The sequence below is a fragment of the Haemaphysalis longicornis genome, unplaced genomic scaffold (genome assembly GCF_048455015.1).
Source record: "Haemaphysalis longicornis isolate Haplotype H1 unplaced genomic scaffold, Haemaphysalis longicornis Haplotype H1 scaffold_11, whole genome shotgun sequence".
In the NCBI taxonomy this organism is placed as follows: domain Eukaryota; kingdom Metazoa; phylum Arthropoda; class Arachnida; order Ixodida; family Ixodidae; genus Haemaphysalis; species Haemaphysalis longicornis.
Genome location: NW_027526214.1, coordinates 123,128,998 through 123,151,653, shown reverse-complemented (window position 1 = coordinate 123,151,653; position 22,656 = coordinate 123,128,998). Strand labels below are relative to the sequence as shown.

At 48.7% G+C, this 22,656-nt stretch overlaps 1 protein-coding gene across 1 annotated transcript in view; it reads left to right on the top strand.

Moving 5' to 3' along the window:
* Positions 1–838: 838 nt before the first annotated feature.
* The window catches only part of LOC144160985 (beta-hexosaminidase subunit alpha-like), a 196,522-nt gene continuing 174,704 nt past the window's right edge, over positions 839–22,656 (top strand). The window contains exon 1 of the mRNA XM_077692049.1: positions 839–1,152. Coding sequence (XP_077548175.1) covers positions 883–1,152 — 270 coding nt within the window. The 5' untranslated portion in view covers positions 839–882. The remainder of the gene's footprint in view (positions 1,153–22,656) is intronic.

Below are 22,656 nucleotides of genomic sequence, written 5' to 3'. Positions count from 1 at the left end.
GCGACCCTTTTCCACGCGCCGCCGTGATTTCGACACTCCGGTTATCCATGCCGTGCAGAGAAGCGCCCACTACGGCTGCGCCGCAGCCGCCGACGCGGGCGGCACCAAGCCCCGCCCAGTAATAGCAGCAGCAGAAGCTAGAGCGACATCGCAGGAATCCAGCGTAGCCGCCGTAACGAGCGGCCGACCGAAGCGCCCCCACCGCGCGTCGGCCGCCGTCGGAAGCGTGGCGGCGAGGCTCCTTCACTCGCGACGGGCGGCTTTCCCGCAGCAATCCGGATAACAAAGATGGCGGTCGGTCGCGAAACTCTTAGCTCCGTGCGGGAGCTATATACAGGAACTCTAGCCGATACAGTTTCATCTGCAGCTACCCTGATCGTTTTTGTTTTTTGCCTTGATGTACCTCTTTAAAAATGTACCTTACTAAAAAGTACATTTTGGCGCTATGCTACGGCTTTTTTAAACCTTGCCAAGCCTGCTGGGTCCATGTTGCTATTCCGTAGGGTGACAGATGTTGAACGCCAATGACTGTACGGCAAAGGTCAAAAATAAATATCCCTATTGTCCAGCCGGGCAGTTTGTATTGTAGCGCGCGACCGATGTGCGCCGTCCACTTAGAATACAAACTTGTTCTGTGTTTACACTTGAAGACAGGTCTGCGGTATTCAAGACGTAAAATGGCATTTTCAGAAAGTTTATCGGAATAAAAATTAAATTGGACATCTGTAACACGTCTGATGTCAAATAAAGAAAGAAAGAAAGAAATTCCTCATATGATGTAGGTGCAAAAAAAAAAAAAAACTGGCCTTTCCCTTTCGATGTTGAGCGGCACTAGCGCTTCTGTTTTCGTCTTTCTCTTGCCACGAATCTACTTACACAGCAATGCTTATCGGCGGCAAAATTTGTCTGTCGGTAAGGCAGTCGCCCCTACGGAGGTGTTTCTATTTTCGCTTAAGAACGCTGCCCTACTGTTTTGTTGCACTTGCAGTGGGGACATTATGTAGTTTGGGATTATTGGCTTGTGTACTATTTCTTGGTTTTGAGAGGATCTACATCAAGGTCAATGTCATCAGAGCCTGTGGCCTGCGAAAATCTTCAATGGATACGATGGACGCACGCGTTGAAGAGCCGTACGAAGATCACCAGCGAGTAGTAAGTACGCCTTTATGAATACTTTAAACCTGACGCGAAGTTGGTCAGCTCCTTTTGTTCATTGGAGATGTCGTGTGATACAGCCTGAAGGCTGTATCAAACAACTGAGAAAGAAGAAATGCGCATTGTGGAGTTCACCATTGATAGACGTATGTGTAAAGGAAACAAGCGCACGCACACAAACGCATACATACATACATACATACATACATACATACATACATACATACATACATACATACATACATACATACATACATACATACATACTAGAGCTATGCACGGGTTCGGGCTTACCCGAAAGCCCGGGCCCGGCCCGGCCCGCGGGCCGGGCTCGAGCAACGCGACTTACTTTTCACCCGGGCCCGGGCCGGACTCGCGCCGAAATGTAAATGCTTCGGACGGGCCGGACCGTCCTGACTTCGCGGGCTGGCCCGGAACAGTGCAGCAATACTTAAGGTTTCTATCATAGCACAGAAAGTAGCACATGTTGCTGACGCGGTAAGAGCACGGGTAAGGTTTCTTTATACATTCCACGAGACTTATCCTTAGGCTCTGAGGCACATGTGGGCGCATGGCAAGCCGGTAAATGTGAGAGATCTGCAACGGCATGTGTTGGGATGAACTGAGCAACACATGCGGCTCAGCGACACACCGCCTAGGGAAGTACAACGAATGACAATTCAGCGTGACTAGTTTCCGCCTCTAAGTTCTGGCGAAAACAAATTTTCAAGATGGAACACTTTGAACTGCAAACACTGCTAGAGAAACCTGCGTGTCCACCTGTTTTCTGTAGCAGTTCCCTATTCAGAGTGGCGTTTCCTTCTCTGAGCCAACAAATGTGAAGCTGTCAAAGACTGAGGTGACAATTCAACTTTAGTTTTGCTTTTTGTTTCGGCGGGAAAACAGCGTGGCGAACGTAGCTGTTGGTAGGAGGTGGCCTGTTCCTGTACCTGTTCCTCGGGCGTCTTGGCCGGCAGACGAAGACGAAAGGAAAAGCGCAACAGGGGAGTAGGGTGGTTTAAATTCGCCGACAGCCGCCTAAAAAGTAACATTTATTATGATTGAAACTTTATAGATAAGCGACATAAGTCGGTATAAAACGTAGTGAAGCGGCAACGATAAAATGTGCATAAATGCACGCGTGTACTTTCCGTCTCGATAAAAACAAGGGACCGAGTCCGACAGCCCTACATACCCTTGACGAAAGGAAACGGAAAAGGAAAAGGACTTGGCAGCGGCTGCAGCAACTGAGGATTGCATCTCAACCCCTGCGTTCACTCGTCTTGCAGATTACACACAGAACACAAATAAGCCAGAATGGGAGTAAATGGCTTGTGTCATAACTCAGTACCAATTCGGAGTTTTCAAAACTCCTTCCAATGGGAGTTTCGCCTTACTCCCATTATTTCGGAAGTTTATGGGAGTTTCATTTTACTGCCACTACAATGGGAGTTTCCAGGGGCACCAATGGCAGTGTATTGTTTCCTCCACTGGGAGTTTTCAGGGGGCGCATTGGGAGCAGTGTTGACCTGCATTCGAGGGTTTTTTTTGCGTGTGTTTTTGTGCGCTTCATATATATGCGCTGCAGTGGAATTTATTACTGCATTTGGGAGTTCTTAATAAGGGCACAGGCCGCATTTTTATTTTTCGTTGGGGATCACGTAATTTCTAGTCTTTTTCCGCTTAAAACGTTGAATGGCGAAACGTGAAAAGTTTGTTTTCTGCACAGTCAATTTATTGCATAAAAATTACATGAATACGATATACGTGTGAACACGTTAATAAGACAATAAAAACACTGAATCAACAAAACACCTACATCGAGAACACAAGGTATCTTGGTAAGAACTTTATCTGCTACAACACTCCTCAACGAAAAAAAAATTGAAGCCATTTGCAAACAATGAGGTCAGCATGTCGTCGGTGCGCTGTTTGCTTGCACCTGCCTCCCAAACGCTGACGTTGCCGCACCCCCTGGCACGTTCTTCTGGAAGCCACAGCAGCACATTCATTAGAGGGATAGCAAAACGCTTTAAATCTGCGGTAACAAATACATAAGCATATTGGGCATCTGACCTGAAAAAAAAAAAGAAACGGCACTGTAAAGACGCTGAACTTGTCACTCTTGTGTCCAACTTTCCGTAATGTCTGAATGTTTGTTTAAAGCTACGCAAAATTGCACTTCTGTCCGAGACACCTGCGCTCACTAGTTCGTCAAAACGAAGTGTTCTGCTATTCAAAAAGGTGCGCGACCGTTGTGCTTCCTTTCCCTCTTTTCCTTGCGTGTAGTGTTCTGGAAACGAGCTTCAGGTTTTACCCCCCGCACTGCCCCTCTCTCCCCTCACCGGAAGTTAAGGAAAAATTTCGGTCGGGGTGACACCTGCGCCTGCCCCCCTTCAAAAAAAATAAATAAATAAAATAAGCAGTCGTCTGTCGACTCTACAGAATGCTCCCTCGAATGTCGTTTGCTGGTTATAGTTACACGCGCCTAGCGTACGGAGAGCTCCCACGGGGCCCCGACCTTCTCCCTTTCCAGTAATCGCCGGCGGCACGCGGCAGTCACCCTCCTCGTAGCAGGCGCGGCTGGCACCACACCTACTTCTCATGAAAAGCGGCCGCCCTGCGACGTTTGACCGGCCAACTTCACCCTCGCTTGCCAGTAAGCCACAGACACAGCCTAACAAAGACACCTAACAGCCGTCCAGAGCTCGGACAGTTTTCATTCTGCTTGCGAGTGTCAATGAGTGAGTGTTCTGCTCGAGACCCGCGCAAATACGCATTGCTTTCACACCGTTCGGCTTCCCCAATGATGTTCCGGGCATGGTGACGTCTTTCACGCACAACGCTCACCTCCAGTGGCGGAGAATCGTCCGTGCAGTGGCGCGGGAAACACGTTGAGTTTATTTGACGCTAGAAGGGGCACAAGTCTCCCAAAATGTTGCGTACAATAAAAAACGTGAAAATCTTACCTTCAACTACCTCGCATAGGCACAACCGCGTTGTTTTTAACGAGCCACTCTCAGCGATCACTGCATTTAGGCCTCGCGTCGGCTCGCTGGCGTATTCCGTCGGCTCGAAGGTCGGTGACACGGAGGCGACGTTGCAGTCCGTCGCACGTCAGTCCAGGCTGGTTCCACAATGTTCGCCACGAGTTTCTGTTGTTGGGAAGCACTTCACATCCGTTCGTCCGGCCGCAAGTTCACACTGGCAATAAGTTTTCAGGGATGGATGCTGGAGCTCACACGACACACGACACCAACTGGCAGCCATTTTGTAAGGACGCGTAGAGGAGGAAGGGGTGAAGGAGGAGGAGAAGGAAATGGAGGTGGCGTGGGAGTTTTTAATACTCCCATTAGGACAAACGCAGTAATCACAACCAGATACTGCGTTTTGTGAAGAGGTACAACCGTGGTAAATGCGCTTATTTACGACGGCTTGTGGCCCCCGGTGTAAACTGGCAGGTTTTCCACCATCATACTACCACACGTGGGAGCAGGCCGCCTGTCGTGAGGAGTTTAAAAGACGTATTCCAGCCAAGAAACTCCCATTCAGGCTAACTTGTGTTTTGTGTGTACGCGCCGCTCGCTGGCGACATCGTCCAAATCACCGACTATCACGGACGACACAGCCTACGTCACTGTTCGACAACGGATGGCCACCAGGGGCGGCTCTACATAAGAAGCCAGCGGGGACTGGGAGGCCTCACTTGGCAGCGGCTGCAGCGACTGAGCATTGCATCTCAACCCCTGTGTTCACTCGTCTTATTCGAGTGTTCGACGACACTTTGTCTGGTCAGGGGTCATATTTGCGAATATAAAATCGTGGTCACTGACCAAGTCAAAAGGAAAAAAATTCACAGCATATCCACGGGGTGAATGATGATGAGTGGGCGAAGCTCCTGAGGGGAAATCATCGGTAAAACCGTGACTCTTCAGTGAAAGTTCGCCCACTACATCTGTGTCCGAACGTAACGTCTAGAAAGTTTCGCTTAAACCGCGCGTCGGCACCTTGGGGCTGAGCTCGCCTGATGCGTTTTGCAGACGCCTCACGAGCTCTCACTGCATCGGGGTCTGCCTGCCGATACGCGCGCTTTCTCGCCGCTTCCCGTTCTCTGACGTTTTGGAGATCCTCTTCGCGCCGCAGCCGTGCCGCTTCGCGTACGGCAGGGTCCTCGCGCCGTTGCCGTGACGCTTGGGCCTCTCGTTCTCGAACGCTGGGATCTTGGCGGCGGCGTCGCGCAGCCAGACGACACGCTTCGGCCTCCCGCTCTCGTACGGCAGGATCTTGGCGGCGGCGTCGCGCAGCTTCACGGAGCGCTTCTGCCTCGCGGGCTCGCACATCTGCAGCCTTATCCATCGGGCGACTCCGAGCGCGCGCCAACAGCGAACGGATTTTATTACAACGCTCCCCGCCATCTAGTAAACAATCCAAGAACTAAACTAGAGGTATCCACGCCATCTAGTAAACAATCCAAGCGCATCTTTTCATCATATACAAGTACCGCCATCTAGTAAACAATCCAAGAACTAAACTAGACGTAGCCACGCCATCTAGTAAACAATCCAAGAACTAAACTAGAGGTGGCTACATACATACGTCGAGGATGGACAGACCCACGCCCTAAGGAGCTTCGCCCCTAAAAATTTGACGTTTCGGAGCCCATACGGGTTCCTTGTTCACAATAAAGTGGCCAAGAGGCCGTCGTCAATTTATATGCAAGTTATGGCGCAATGACTTCGTGTATATTGCAGGCATGTTTCCATCAGTCCGGTTGACAGTATGAGGTGTGGTTTGTATGATGAGTGACTCGAGGAAAAGACGGGAGGCCAAATTTCTTTCTTTTGCTATGATAACGGTGTCGTCCCAACCGATGCGGTGATTGTGCTGGCAGGCGTGCTCTGCCAGCGCATTCGTCGTTCGATTTTCTTTTGCAACGTCACGTTGATGCTCCTTCATTCTTCGTGAAAACTTGCCCGTTTCGCCGATATAAACGCAATTGCAGTCAGCGCAAGGGATTTTTATACGACTCCCGGGAACTTGTCACTCTCCATCTTGTCCTTTACGTTCACGAGCCTGCTGCGCAGCTTGCTTGAAGGCACTTGCGCTACACGTAAATGGTATTTGGAAAATACGCGGCAAAGTGCCTCACTTACTCCTTGAACGTAGGGAATGGCGGCGCGCATGGTGGCCGTCTTGCTGGCGATTCCGTTCGGTCGTAGAATCTGATTTTCGATTCGTGCCACAAAATTCCTAGGGTATTCATTTGCCGACAGCTCGTGATGCACAGTCGTCAATTCTTCCTTCAATCTCTGTTGATTGGAGCATAGTAATCAGTGGCTCTGGTAATCAGTGCCGAGACGACAGACCTCTTGTGGGCAATGGGGTGGCATGCACTGCAGGTAGCGCCCGGTGTATGTCTTCTTGCGATAAACGGTGAAGGAGAGGCAGCCGTTCAAGCGACGAATGCAAACATCAAAGAACGGAAGGCACTCCCGAGTCTCTCGTTCACACGTGAATTGTATGTGAGGATCACCCGAATTTAGGGCTTCCAAGAACCTAGGCACGTCATCCTTAGAGAGGATGCAGGAACAGTCATCAACATATCGTAGAAAGACCTTTGGAGCGGGCGTGAAGTTGTCCAGGACCTTCTGCTCGACCGCTTCCATGACAATGTTGGATGCGGTGACAGATATAGAGGCGCCCATAGCTGTTCCGTGGATTTGCTTGTATATTTTGTGCCCGTAGGAAAAATAAGTGTTACTGAGACAAAAGCGAAGTAGCTCACTCAGTTCAGGCACGGCGAAGGGAGTCCGGTCGGCGAGTTTGGCGTCCAAACGCAGGGCTTCCGTGCAGGTTTGCACTGCAAGGTCCATTGGAACGCTAGTGAACAATGCGGTTACGTCGACAGATACCATAACGTCGTCCTCGCGCAAAGCGAAGTCCCGTACCTTTTCTACAAAATCCGCTGACTTGGCAATATTCGTCGTTGTCCTGCCAGCTAACGGGCTCAACACTTTGTGAAGATACCGGGATAGCCGGTAGAGCGGAGACCTGGTGAAGTCCACGATCGGCCTCAAGGGAACGCCAGGCTTGTGCACCTTTGGAAGGCAGTAAATAGCGGGAGCGGATCCGTTTGTACACAACAGGCGGTAATACAAACTTTTGTGTTGCGGAGGAACTAACTGAAACAGAATTGAAAGCAGCGTTTGAAGCTGATTCTGCAGACTGACGGTCGGATCCTTTGCAAGGGGGGCATAGGTATCCGCGTCGCTTAACAGGTGCAACATCTTGTCATGGTAGTCGCTTCGGTTAAGAAGAACGGTGGCGTTACCCTCGTCAGCCGGTAGAATGGCAATGCTGTCATTGTTGCGGAGGTTTTTGATGGCTTGTTTTAAATGCAGAGCATTTCAGGAACTCACGGTGTCACCCGCGTTGACGTCCGTAGTCCGCATCGCTCCCCCTACACTATATAAAAAATTAATACTTACCGGGCAGGTTTCGATCCCACGACTCTGCGGGCGGAACGCAAGGTACATGGTGCTCTAACCACTGCGCCACAAAGCCGACACAGAACTGAAGGTTACGAACGCGTCTTATATCCTTGACTCATTCAACCGTCGGCCACAGGTGCGCCCTCTCCCCCGCGTCCTCCTCGCCTTCTCTCCGCTCGCAACACCCTCTCTCGCCGCGTTCGGTTCGGGCGCACAACAGGTGGGGACGTGCGCAACACCCTCTCTCGCCGCGTTGGGTTCGCGCTGAGCAACAGTCGGTTCGCGCGCAAGAACCCGTGGGGGCGCTCGCATCGCGCTCTCTCGCCGCGGTCGGTTCGCGCGCGCTCCGGTCGCTAACATCTGTGGCGTGGTCGTGACGTCAACATCACGCGTTCGTGTGGTGGCGCGATTTCGGCGCTATAACACTCTCTCGCGAGGGGCATTGGATTGGATTCGATTGGATTGGCTTGGATTGGCTTGGCTTGGTTTGGATTTGGATTAGATTAAAGTGGATTGTGTTGGATTGTGTTGCGTCATAGCCGCGCCACGTTGCGTCATAGCCGCTCCACGTTGCGTCATAGCCGCGGCAGGTGGTTCACGGCACGTTTCACGTTTCACCATCGACTTCATCGACAATGTCTACGCTGGAAGACAACAATTACAACAACAACCAATACGTAATCCATACGACTTGCAGGCGTGCCACCCGCGGAAATGCTCTGCATTTCATCGTGCCCCTCGCGAGGGGGATGTTTCTTTTGTAGCGTAAGCTACACTGGCCGGGGTTGAGCAGTTTCCTGTGTGCAGTGAAGGGCCGTTCTGCGCAAGCGCGAGGGACATTGGATTGAATTGGCTTAGGTTGGCTTGGCTTGGTTTGGCTTGGCTTGGATTTGATTGGATTGGATTGGATCTAGATTGGATTGGATTAAAGTGGATTGTGTTGGATTGTGTTGCGTCATAGCCGCGGTAGACGCACTGGCGCCGATGCGTGGCCAGGTGTGCGCCTCAATTGCGCAGTAGCCAAGTCATAGCCGTTTCGCGTGGCTCGTGAAGAGCTCGTGAAGAGCTAAGCCACAACTAATTTTTCAAATGCAGAGCATTTCAGTAACTCACGATGTCACCCGCGTTGACGTCCGTAGTCCGCACCGCACCCCTCCCTACTATATAAAAAAAATACTATCCGGCGCCCGGTTTCGATCCCTCGACCCTGCGGGCGGAGCGCAATGTACATGGTGCTCTACCCACTGCGCCACAAAGCCGACACAGAATGGAACGCTACGAACGCGCCTTATATCGTTGACTCATTCAAATTACTGCTGACGAGCGCCCTCTCGTCAGCAGTTGCCACAAGTGCAACAACATTAACGTAACGCAAACTACTTAACGTCGTGCGCCCCCGAAATTCTCTGCATTTGATCGTTCCCCACGCGAAGGGGATGTTTCACTGCGTCTTCTCTCGGTCGCGGGACCCGTGGCGCCATCTAGCGGAGGCGCGGCACAACTCGTAGCACTTTCTTTGAAAAAGCGCCTCGAAAGCGCGGCAAATATGATATAAGGATGACGCGCTTTCGAGGCAATCCGCCGACGCGGCTGCTTTGTGTACATACTCGGCGGCGAGCGTCCGGGGATTCTGGTTGATGAACGGCCATAAAATTATTTTTCGGAAGCCGTAAATCGCGTCAACGGTGTTCGCTTCTTCCGGCTTGAGAGAACGCCGATGGCCCGCGTGCGTGCCTCATCACGTACCCCCGGTGGAAGCTTTCCCACGGCTGCTCCACGGCGAGATAACTTTCTTCGTGTCAGGCTGAGACGTCGTGTTATAGTTCATACCAAGGCCCAGAATTGGAGATTCCGCAGGCGTTGGCTCATACGATGACAAGTTTAGGACTGCATTATTTGGGTGCGTTTCCTTCTTTGGCCTTAAAGATTCCAGTTTCTTACTTTGAGAAACTTCGCATTGTTCTTTCCTGCTGCTTGCGACGAAGTTGGCGTGAAGCTGGATGTCCGGGAAGGTGTTCGAGCTGCCGCCGAGCAAAAAATGCTTGAGTTTCCAAGCTTCTCATGTTCTTGCGGCATTCCTGGACCCGTGCAACGAGTAGCTTCTCCGCCTGTCAAACGATCTGGTGGCCCGTCTTGCAGACTACGCGCCGCTCGCTGGCGACATCATCCAAATCACCGACAGACTACCTACTGCCGTGCTAGCCACGGACGACACAGCCTACGTCACTGTTCGACAACCGATGGCCACCCGGGGCGACTCGACATAAGAAGCCAGCGGGGACTGCGAGGCCTCACTTGGCAGCGGCTGCAGCAACTGAGCATTGCATCTCAACCCCTGCGGTCACTTGTCTTGCAGGTTGGGTATTGTTTTTGAGCATTGGCGTTCTTCTCTCTTCCATGGTTCGTTGCTGCTGCCGCTGCTGCAAAGGAGTGGCTTTTTTTTGTTGCTAAAATTGTTGCTATGAATCCTGACCTACCAAAGGCGCTCAAAGAAATACGCGATGATTTCAAAGAAATTCGGGCTTCGCTCGAGAGGGAATTTAGAAAAGAGAATAGAGATGTGAAAAGCAGTTTAGATACTTTAAGCAAGAACCTTGTCAACATGACCAGTGAACTGAAAGAAGTTCAAAAAGAAAACGGCCAGATTCGAGCTCAAAACGCCTCTCTCGTTTCGGAATGTGCCGAACTGAGTAAACAAGGGCTAGAACATGAATACAAGATTTTAAATCTAGAGCAGTACTCGCGAAATAGGAACTTTGAAATTAAGGGTATTCCGGCCTCTGACGACGAAAACTTGTCCCAATGTTCTCGTCGAGATTGGCGGAGCCATAGGGGACCCAATCTCAGATGGCGATGTTGACGTCTGTCACCGAGTTCCGACAAAACATGCATCGCAGACGAACGTTGTGGTTCAATTCCTGAGCCGATCAAAGCGAGATGCAGTTCTCGAGAAAGCGAAAGAAACGCGCTTTTCGACCAAAGACATCGGCTATGCGCAGTTGTCTGCAGTGTACATTAATGAACACTTGTGCCCGGAACTAAAACGACTGTTGGGCATGATTTGAGCATGAATGTGGCAAAACAGAAAGAAAAAAACTGGCGCTTTGTATGAACCAAGGGCGGAAAACGTTTTGCAAGAAAGTCGGAATTTACACGAACGCTGCGCGTGGGGTGCATCAGTGCTCTAGAGAAGATAAACTAAATATCTAAAGCTTGTAGAAATGACGTCCCCTTTCGACCGCAGAATGCATAACTCTTATCTCACACCAGGTGAAATAGGCCTTCTACACGCTAGACATGAAAAAAAAAACGTCTTTTATTCACCTTAACGCTGAATCTGCAAGAAATAAACAGGAACAAATATTTGCACTGATCGTCACGGTTCGTTTCAAACCTGATGTCTTTTTTATGACTGGAACATGGTACCGAAATGACTCTGATGTTCTTAGGCCTCCAGGCAAGACGACTTATTTTATGAATCGTCTTTCATGACTAGGAGGACGCGTAATGCTGATGGTGAAAAAAACGATAACTTGCTGTCTCGTAGAAGCGTACACGTGTGTCACTTACGATTATAAAATATTGATGGTCCAATGTAAGGATACTGTTTTTTGTGTCTCATATGGGCCTCCAGGAGGAAATGTCCCAAATTTTGTTTCTTTTCTTTACCGATATTTAGCGTGGAATAGTGAAAATGTTTTTAAGTTATTCCTAGCTGCAGACCTGAATATAGACCTTTTGAAATCTTCAGAACCTAAAGCCGAGCTGTGTCGAACCCTGGAAGTTAATGATTTTTACAACGTAATAACTGTACCAACACGTATTCAAAATGGTACGTTGACATTAATTGATTACGAATATTAACGACGCAGATCTCTTGTCTGGTGTTGTCAGTGGCCATATAAGTGATCACCTTCTTATATTTCTTATCACCAGCTATAGCATGTGGGAAAGACGAGCCATAGAAAACAGCCCCATTAAAATTTGAGATATATGTGAGACTACCTTAGCCGCCTTTCGCAATGAATTATTGTTAGTGGATTGGTCAGATGTTTATTGTGATAGTGAATGAAATATTTAAAGCAATTTATGATAAATGTTTTGCGTACAAAACTCTGAAAATTTCAAGTAAAAGCAAAAACCTTGGGCAACGCAAAGTTGTCTAAAATAAATACCCACTAGACAAAAATTATAGAAGCTCTTTATACGCAGCAAAAACCAAGAAGCATTAAAACATCTAAAGGCTCAAAGAAACAGGGTAAATAGCCTTTTTCGGAGTGAAAGGAGACGCTACATGTATTGTCGGTTTAGCAAGTATGTAATGAAATAAACTGACATGGAGGCGACTAAAGGAATTTCTCGGTCGCGGCGGCAGTGAGGCACACAGGCTAACGGAAATCAAGGTAGACGGCAAATTAATTTCAAACAGGGGCCTACCAAATTTCTGAAATGAATATTTTGTTTCTTTAACAGTGCACATCATTCTGACTGCATGCAGTATTTAGGTCTTCATCGGAAAGAAAGCGCGTTTTTGGCTTTTACAACCACATATGAAATAGTTAACATTTTTGCATCCATAAAAACAGTAGCTGCTGTAACGTGGATGGATTTCAAATAGGGCCAATTAGGCACGCCGTAGATCTACTCGCCCCTGTATTGGAGCACATATTTATCTCCGTATTTTATTCGGGAAAGTTCCCAAAGAAGCTACAGGTTGCTAACGTTTTAGTCCGGGAACAAAAATGTCTCCTCAAATTACAGACCTATATCAATATTACCTGTATTTTCAAAGGGCTTAGAAAAACTAATCCGCGTCCGTATGACATTTTTTCTCACGAAACTTAACATTATTGCAAATTCGTAGTTTGGTTTAGTGAAAGGTCTCTCAACTGAAAGTGCTTTTTTGGCACAAAAAAAAATTATTTTGGATTCTGTACATTAGGTATTTTTATCGATTATTCCAAGGCATTTGACCGGATCAACCACGTCACGTTGTTAAAAAAGCTGAGTCAATATGGTTTTCGTGGTTTATTTCTAGAATTACTTGAGTCGTATCTAAATTGTCGCCAGCAGAAAGTAATTATTAACAACCATGCGTCTGATCTAAACGAAATAATTGCAGGAGTGCCCCAAGGAAGTATTCTCGGGACTCTATTGTTTTTTATATATATAATGATCTCGTGAACATTGAAGCTTCAGTTAATTTTGTTATCTATGCTGACGATGCCACTATAATGCTAACCGGAAGAAACCCCAGTGATTTGGTTATTAATGCAAACCAGGTGCGAATCAAGTTAGCATCCTGCAGTGGGGCAAATTCACTTGTCATAATTGGTACTACAACAAAGGCCGTTCTTTTCAGGCCTAAAAATCGGAAAATGGGCTTGCTGCCTGCCTTACAACTTGAAAATTCAGATATTGAAATGCTCCTGTGGTTAAAGGGACACTGAAGTGAATTTGTTAAGCTCCCGATTTTGCTTGCACTGCGTAGACTGGCTCAAATTAGCACACTTTTCATCGTTTATCCGGTTCACAAGTCGGTAATTATTTTACAAAGTGCGAAAGAAGAAAAACTACCATGCGCGGTTTGCGGCGGCCGCACCAACTAAGGCTCTGACGTTGGGAGGAGGGGGCACCGTGATTGGACGATGCCCAAGGTTAGCAATCAAACAAGTTTCGGTTTCGGTTCTGTAAAACACAACCAATGGCGTTGTTGGATGGGCATTCTCAATATCTTAGTAGTCATCGTACCGCGCTTCTGCCATGTTGTCGGCTGTAAAATGCATAAGATAAGCCTCCCAGGACGGCTTGGAATCGTAGCATTCACTAGCCGAGGCCTACGCAGTGCATGAACGCCCTCCGCGTCCCCGCAGACGCTCAAATGCCATGCGCTTTTCCCCTATATTTGGAGCTTGCCTCACTAATGCCTGTATCGTAAAAAGCGCGTGTTCGCACCAGGCCAAGGGTCTGTTGATTCTGGCCTGTGCCCACTGCCCGCAAGCTGTCGGTGATTATAGAAACAGCACGCCAACGAGAACTCGCTAGCGCGCCAGTGCCAGCCTGCGCGCGTTCTGTGAACTAGTTCGTGGAGCAATGAACGTTGCGGCCCCAAAAAAAGGTAAACTCAGTATAGAAAACATCGGCGGAAAACAAAAAAGTTAACTGATAAAAAAAAAGTGCGTACCCGCGGGGATTCGAACTTAATTTTTTGTGACTTGCAAAACACTAGCGCTGACATAGCTAGCGCTCCAAAAAACTCGGCCACGGGCGCTTTTTTTTATTTATTACCGGTTTCAGACATCACAAAAACGTGCTACAGATAAAAAAAACGCTAGCTTTGCCTAAGCCAGCGTATTATGTCTAAAAACGGGGCATAGACAACACTTTCTCTACTTCCTGCAGCCACTCGGGCGTACAAGGTTGACCCTTCCACATTTCTACAATGCGATGAACGCTTTCACAGAAATACTGCCTCGCGGGCCGTCCATCAACGTTCGAGTAACGAGCTGCCAATCGAGACCTCCATATTCCGTGGAGGACCAGCAACATCAATAGGTCGTAAGGCACTCCATTATCGTTCTCAACTGCCAGAAACCGTATACCATGAGGATCCAAGGGGAGTTCCTTTTTCAAAGTTCTCTGAAGAACATCCCACAAAAACACCGCATCCCAACAGTCCAAAAATACATGTTCAACAGTTTCCGGCTTCTTGCATAGCCAGCAGCCTGCTCCCCAGGGCACGAACAAACCCTTCTCAAGCATCCACGTTTTAACCGGGAGCACACCAACATGAAGCTTAAAGAAAAACGTTTTAACACCAGGCGGAACAACCATTGCTTTTACACGTTTCAAAACATTTTGTCCAGGTCCACTTCGAAACATGGATCTGTATAGTGGCACAGGAAAGCAGATTTCAACGAGATCTTTGTACAACTTCTTCTTCGACACTGAAGTCAAATACTCCATGGAAAAACGCGAACATACAAATTGTGTTGCCTGTACGACTTCCTTTAAATATCCGTGAAGTCCTCCGGTATAACACAAAGATGACGTAATAACAAACTGAGGCAGAAATCTACCTAACCTAACCTGAATTACAGTGCGAAGTAGGGGGTCCTTCACCTCACGCAAAAAATAAAATCTATTGACTACTTGTCGCAAAAAAAGATGCGATAGTGACAAACCACCATCACGCACACGTCTGAAAAGATTAGTTCTACTCGTCCGTTCCCAGGTCGAGCCCCAGATAAAACAGCACATACACGATGTAACCTTTGTACATTTGCACGCGAACAATGAATAACTTGCAAAACGTACCACAGTTTAGCGAACAGAAACACATTACATACCATCGCCCGTGCAAACACAGACAACGTTTTACCCTTTCCTTCCCACTTCCAACCGCGCACAACCCGTCTGGTCCCGGAGACTTGCCCGGATTTAAATAGTCAATTGCTTTCTTAACTTCATTAGGTGTAATTGAAACTTCCAGACTATCTTTAACCTCGTCGTCAATGACCGGCAAGAAACGCATAAACTCTTCCCTAAACCGGTCTAAGTTTACCGGTTGACATGCAAACAAACTATCGTAATACTCACAAAAGACGTTCGATATTATTCTCTGGTCACTTGATACATGCTCGTTGTACTCTATTTCACTGATTGTGTTTCTGGTGGCGTAACGTTTTTCAGAGCAAAGAGCTCGCTTGGTTGGTGCTTCACCCAGCAAAAACTTCTCCGCTCTGGCTCGGACTATTGCCCCATGGTACCTTACTTCTTCGATAGACTCTAACTGTTGTTTCACGGTTTTAATATCATCCTTACACAGTCCCGGTGACTGGCTCTCTAGTGCTAAAAGTGTTTCTAGGTTGCGTCTGAGCAGGGCTTCTTTTTTCGTTTTATCATGATGTAAGGCACTTGACCGTTCCAAGGCTTTCATCTTAATTTCTTCTTTGAATCTCTCCCACTTAGCGGCACAGCTAGAATTTTTCTGTTCCATTAATGTTCTAATCTTTTCAGTGACCTCTACTACAAATTTTTCATCCTTCAATAATTGGCGATTCATTTTCCACAAGCTCCAGTTAAACTTCTTCCCATTTTCTTTTCGCTTACCAATCAAGAAAGAGACCAGGCAGTGGTCACTAAAAGACACAGGCGTAACATTATACTCTGCGCACTCTGGTACAAGGTCAAGGGATACATAGACTCTATCTAAACGCGCATGACTCACACCTTGAAAATGAGTAAAATGTACCGCTCCTGTGCCATCTAAGGCATCCCCCACATCCTCTAAACAGAAATCTGCTGCGATTTCACTCAGTGCAATTGTGCTACCATCACGAAACGGTGTACAACTGGATTTATCTCGAACAGAGCACACACAGTTGAAATCCCCTAGAAATACAATAGCCCGCTCTGTACCAAACCACGGCCTTAAGTCTTCAAAGAAGACTTTCCTTTCATCCGCTTTAGTCGGCGCATACACACATATAATTCGCCACTCTCGCGACGATAACAAAAAATCGCATACAACAAACCGGCCAGACACACTGGACGTTACATTTTGGATAACAACGCCGCAACTCTGACGAAATAAAAGTGCGCATCCTGCCGATAAGCCCACCGCGTGGCTTACACAGACCTGATATCGTGAACTGAACACATTCACCATTCTTTCTGTGCTCTGCTCGCTCTCCACTTTCGTTTCTTGTAAGGCCACGTCTAAATCTTTCTCGTTGATAAGCCTGTACAACTGGTTCTGACGCTTACGCTCAGACAATCCGCGTACATTCAAGGTGGCACAACGCAAATTATGGGGTGAACTGAACACTAATGAAAGATGAAAGGACGCCTTAAGCTATGTAACCACTAATGTAACTAATGTAACCACTAATGTAACCACTAATGTAACCACTATGTAACCAGTAGAATGGCATGCAGAGTAACGTTTCTGAGTACCAGTCCAGTCCTACGTGGGCTTTCCGGGGGGCGTAGGCCGGTCGGGGGGAACGCTTGGTTTGGACTTGTAGCCCACACGTCGCCCCAAAACCGTCTTCGCTGGCGGCTCACCGCTGCCGGACTCATCGGTGCCCTGGCCGGTGACGTTGTTCTCACGCTGACGCTTTCCGGCGGCAACGCTAGCATCGTCACCACCGAGTTCCATGAGTTCGTCGTCCACTGCAGGAGCCGGCGGTGTCTCCTGACGCACCACCTTGGTGACACTATCCTTGCTCGACGAGGAGTTGGGGGGAAGCGTCTTCAGCTCACCAGGATGCTCCTTTTCAGGAGCGCTCCGACCAGCCTCGGCCTCCACCCTTCCCGCCGGGTCCAGCTCCGTTGCCGCCTCACCGGTGGTTCCGGCTGCAGTCTCCTCCGCGTCTGCCTCGTCCATGAGGTTTTCGCGTAGGTCTTCCTCCCTCGTCGGCCCGGTGACGCTGGCATACGTCTTGACGCACGCACTTGCCTCATGCCCGTAGCGGCGGCAGGAGGAACAGATACATTGATTGTAGGGTTTAACGCGCCGACGCAACGCATGCGATGAGGCGCGCCGTAGTGGAGGGCTCCGGATTAATTTTGACCACCTGGGGATCTTTAACGTGCGCCGAAATCTCGTACACACGGGCGTTTTTGCTTTTCGCCTCCATCAGAAAAGCGGCCGCCGCGGCCGGGAATCGAACCCGCGACCTCGTGCTCAGCAGCGCAACGCCTTAGCCACTGAGCCACCGCGGCGGGTCCAGGAGGAACAGCGCGGTACTTTGCAGTCGCGCCGGATATGGCCCTTGGTGTTGCAGCGCAAACACTGGGGGGCCCTGCCGGCGACAACGACGAGAGCCTTATCCCCCCCAACTCGGGGTTTGTGCGGCAGGTCGTCCATGGTCACTCCCGGTTTCAACTTAAGAGCCACCGACCGCAGAGTTGAGCCCTTATCCCGTATGCCGTCGACACGCCAACGCTCCTTGCGCACTTCGACGACGCGTCCGTATCGCAGAGCAAACATCTTCATCCGGCACATTATATAGAAGCCAGTGAAGCTTCAGCCGAACTTCCTGGTTTGAAGGGTCTATCACAATGCACCGGCGGTCCTTCACTTTTCCATCACTGTGGGCTAACATTTTTTTGACGCCTTCCGCTGACTTAAAAGTCACGGCCCAAACGTGACTCATTTGATACGCCCCCAATGCCACCACGTCGGCGAGCAAAGCGAGACGCGTCAAAGCGTCTCGAAAGTCCTCGACACGATACGGGCGTGCACGCATGTCGGCATGCAGAAACACAGTATTCAAAACAGACTGACCGGTGGGCAACTGGGGCAAAAGCACTTGATAATCCTGGGAGTCGTTACCGCGGCCAGACTGGGCCGTTATCGCCGCTCCTTCGGAGCTCATGATTCCGCGTCCGTACGCTACGGTGACCGGAAGTGGAATCAACTCGGCCACGGGCGCGCGCTGCCGAGCTTGGAAATATAAAGTATATAATATATAACCAGTTTACACTTTTATTTAGTTTTAGCATTCCAAGATGCTTAGGTGACTATTTGTTGTTTTGCGCTCGTGCAGTAAGCATCCCCCAAGTTTCCACAATATCTCACGTCTAGCAATTGCATTTCTTAGACGGAACAGCGTTCGCAGATGCGTAGTCGTGCTGCTGGCCGCTGTGCTTGTTCGTCCAGAGCAAAAAAGTGCTTCCCGCACCGTAGTTTTACGCTGTACGGTAAAAATATCGGTTGATTTTATTTCCTTAGTACCTATATTGACTTCGCTGACTCTTCTCCCGCCTTCAAAAGGCCTTATATTTTCCTACTGGCGTACCGGTCAGAAAAGCGTCGCATGTGCGGTTGTGCAGCGCTTGTGTGACGCGACCTTGACTTGGAGCTAGATACAGTGTACTAACTAACCAAGTAAAGAAAGGCACATTCTTCCATTCACAAACTTGTCCTGGCTTCGTTTCAACTGAGCGAACGAATTGCGACGACCCGTCGGCGGCCGGCGGACGAAACGCTGGGCCGACTGACTCTGTCTGAAGGCCGGGGAGCCGTGCAGTAGAGCAGCCAATTGCGAGCTCGGCTCCTCCCGACGTCAGACGAAAACGCCACAGAAAATGGGCGAGCGTAAAGAGAGGAGGACAGGATTTTCGAATTAATTTTTCTACTAAATAAAATCGCGTAAACGCGCCCAGAGCGGTCGAAACATGGCCTGGGAACTCCGGACTACAATTTGCGCTAGTAATCCCGCAATGTTTACATATCACTTCAGTGTCCCTTTAAGCGTTTGGGTGTATTGTTCGAGGAACACATGTCTTCGGATGCGCAGGTAAAATCTACAGCTGCTAAAATTTCTAGGGTCTTTGCAAAGTACAATTTTATTTTGCAAAGGAGTGTGAAACTTCTTATTTACATTTCTCTATTTATGTCTATCTTAAACTACTGCTATCTGGTGTGGGGGACGACTGCTGGTTCCAATATGAGTCAACTACACAAAATACAAAAAGGGCCCATCTCCCCGCGAGGGGGACTGGAGTAAATGCGTCGCATAGGGGGTGAGTGTATTGCGTTAAGGTTTAGTTTTTGGGGAGTTGGTGGTAGTGAATGCGTTGTATCAGCAGCTTCTTGACGTAGTTTGAATGAGTCAAGAATATAAGGCGCGTTCGTAGCCTTTCATTCTGTGTCGGTTTTGTGGCGCAGTGGGAAGAGCACCATGTACCTCACGTTCCGCCCACAGGTAGTGAATGTGTTGTATCAGCAGCTTCTTGACGTAGTTTGAATGAGTCAAGGATATAAGGCGCGTTCGTAGCCTTCCATTCTGTGTCGGCTTTGTGGCGCAGTGGGTAGAGCACCATGTACCTTGCGTTCCGCCCGCAGGATCGTGGGATCGAAACCAGGCGCCAGTAGGTATTATTTTTTATATAGTGTAGGGGGAGGGGTGCGGACCTGTTGTTGAGAGCGAGGAGGGTAGCGTGATGCGGGAGAGGAGGAGTGGGGGAGAGGGCGCACCTGGAACGGCTGTTGCGGACGCCGAGGCACGCCGACAACGCCGGGTGTGAAAGAAATCGTGAGTTAAAGAAATGCTCTGCATTTAAAAAAGGCTGTCTGAGCTATCATGAACGCGCCATATGACAGTCATACTGAACCACTTTTTAAAGAACTGAATTTGTATCCGCTCCCTGATATTTATAAAAACACACTAACGAAACGTTTTGAAATGTGAGTTAAAAGAAAAAACGATCTTACAACTTGTTGCGTGGGTCTCACTCGGACGGTCCTGTTGTTGTTTCACGTCTTTATTTCACTTAAATTGCCCCTGGGGGGCTGCTGTGAAATGAAAAATAAAAAGAGAAGAAAAACCATTAAGGGGATCAAAGATGAAGAAGCGAGGTCCTGGGCAGTTTCGGATCGGGGGCCCACGGCGCCATTGTCCATTGCGGAGGTCTTCCGGTGTGCCTCCCGAGGGCGAGGAGCCTGGCGCCAGTGGGCGGAGCAGCTGGATCCAGAATGAACTCATCCAATGCCCGCCAGAGCTCGACGGCGGTCGCAATTTGGATAGATGAGTCCGGCCAGGCCCAAGCTCGCAGGGAGGTCGGGCGTACCTCGGGCCGCAGAGTGGCCAGGGCTCGAGTCCGGGGCAGCGAGTAGCCGCACGCGGCTGCCGTGTATACGGGCCGGCGTGACAGGCAGGCAACACAAAGGCAACCGTCCAACACAAGCAAAGGCGGGGTTTTTTGTCCGAACCCCAGTCCCCCTTCTTCTTCTTGCTCCGGTGTGGCGGCGGCCGGAGCCGTTCGGCTCAGGACGGGCTCGCCCGCGTATGAACTTCGCCTGCAAAGGGAAGAGGAATTAACTGGGAGCCGATCTCGCTGCGACGCTGTCCCGGACCGGACTGCCTCCGGCGCGCGCGCCATCCTTCCTGCCGCCCGGCCGTACGGCTCGTGACGTCACCGTGTTCTCCCCCGCACCCCATTGGGCCGTCTGGACTCACGTGGTGCGTGACGTGGGGGTGGCGACGTTGCCTCCGGGCGAGGAGCGATCGTCCCTCCGTGCCCCGCGCCGGTGGGTGCGGGTTTCCGCTACTACCCTTTCCACAAACTACATCCAGATTAACCCGAAATAATAGTATACGTGACACACGCCTTCGTGAAAACTGGAACGTACCACGCAGCAGAACACACTATGGGGACCAGATTTTACGCGTTCAACTGCCACACGTACTAAATGAATAACCATTTTATTCTTTGCACCTTAATATCTGGAAGTTTGTAGTGCGCGTATTTTTTTCCAAGGATTGTGATTTTTTTCGCTCGGCAAATCACCCCATCGGCAAATCACCCCTCGGCAAATCACCGGACGCTTCCGTTCAATCTTTTCTTGTTTTCATATCTTCTAGTGCCTCCTGCGCATTTTATGCATAATTTCTTTTTGTGTTCGACATGTATTTTTGACACGTCTACTGGAAACTTTACAGTGCACGTATTTTTTGTTTATCTATGCCTATGCTCCAAATTACTGTTTTTTCTTCGTGTTTCGACGTGTATTGTGACGAGCGCAGTTGTTCAAGATGTTTTTAATTACTGCTTTCCTTTTCCGTGCTTTCACGCGTATTTTCGTGGCGAGTGCAATTTTTCAAAGATGTTTTCTTCTTCCTGAGTTTTCTTTCAAATTTCATACTACTTTATTGCTATTCTAATATTGCTGTCTAGCCTCCTGCCAAGTGGACAGGGCAGTGGACGCCTTCAAGCCCGCTTTAGTTTCTTTTTGTTCATTGCCCTCAGCATCTGTATCGCTCGATGTTGAAATAAAGTTTGATTTGATTTGATTTGGTATACGGACGAAACAACAAAGCAAGTACACATCTGTTTAAACAAACACGAACCGGCTGGTCCACTGGCATACAGGTTCCATTTCTGGATAGCAATCGCAAAAATCAGGTGTAAATGCCCAAGGTTCCACTCTATTTTTAATTGCTTGTTTTAATTCATTTATGGCACAATAAGAAATTCTACACAAAATTCGCTCTCGCCTTCGTTTTTTTATAATGGTACGTTGAGACAATTGTTCGAAATGTTTAAGCTGTTCACACAATTGATCGTAGGCAGTTATAGGGGTGTTATTTGTAATTAAGGATGTCCAGTTTAAGCCACTAATAAGCTTATCCAACGCTGTATGATCCACTATTTTCATCACTTCATTAGATGGGTCATTACGCTCCACAGATTTCTTCCCAGATCCGGCGGGATTTGCAGAGATGCGGCAGGCAACAAAATAATGGTCCGCCAGACGCTGTGGTTAGGGGCATAACTGCGATATGATGTAGGCAGGACGATTTTAATTTATCTACCGTAATTTCTTCATGTGTTGGAGCAGTTATTGCGCATGCTAAGCCATGGGAAGCTAGGATACTTAAATAGTCGGCTACTATAGTTTTTGAAGGGGACAGAGTATCAATGTTTAAGTCACAAACAGACATAACTGCTCTGCAGTATTCCAGCGATTCAACGTGTCCTCTAATTCAAGAAGAAACCGGCTAGCGCTGTTAGAAGGTGGCCGATATATCGATAATAGAATAAGATCCGAGTTCTTCAGGCGTACTTTTATCGCCAGGCATCCCGCATGAACAAGGTTCACGTCGTATAAAGAAACGTCGAAAGCGTCCCTTACAAGAACTGCAAGTCCACCACCCCGGCGCGCCGACCGAGATAAGAACTGCGGGCCATAGCCAGGAAGAACAAACGTATCTGTGCACGATTCTGCAAGGTTGGTTTCCGTGATTACAAAAGCATCTACGAAACCGCATAGCGTTTCCGCTAGCATTTTAAACTGATTCCAGTATTTTCTTAGGCTCCGTCGGTTAACGCTGACAAGTGTGAAGTCATTTTCATAGTTTTATATAACTATGAAAATGACTTCACACTTCTCAGCGTTGAAATCGTTTCAGGCAGTATATGAATATATTCATATACTGCCTGAAACGATTTCAAATCTGGAAGTGTAGAATATTTTAGTTCCATAACGATTACACGA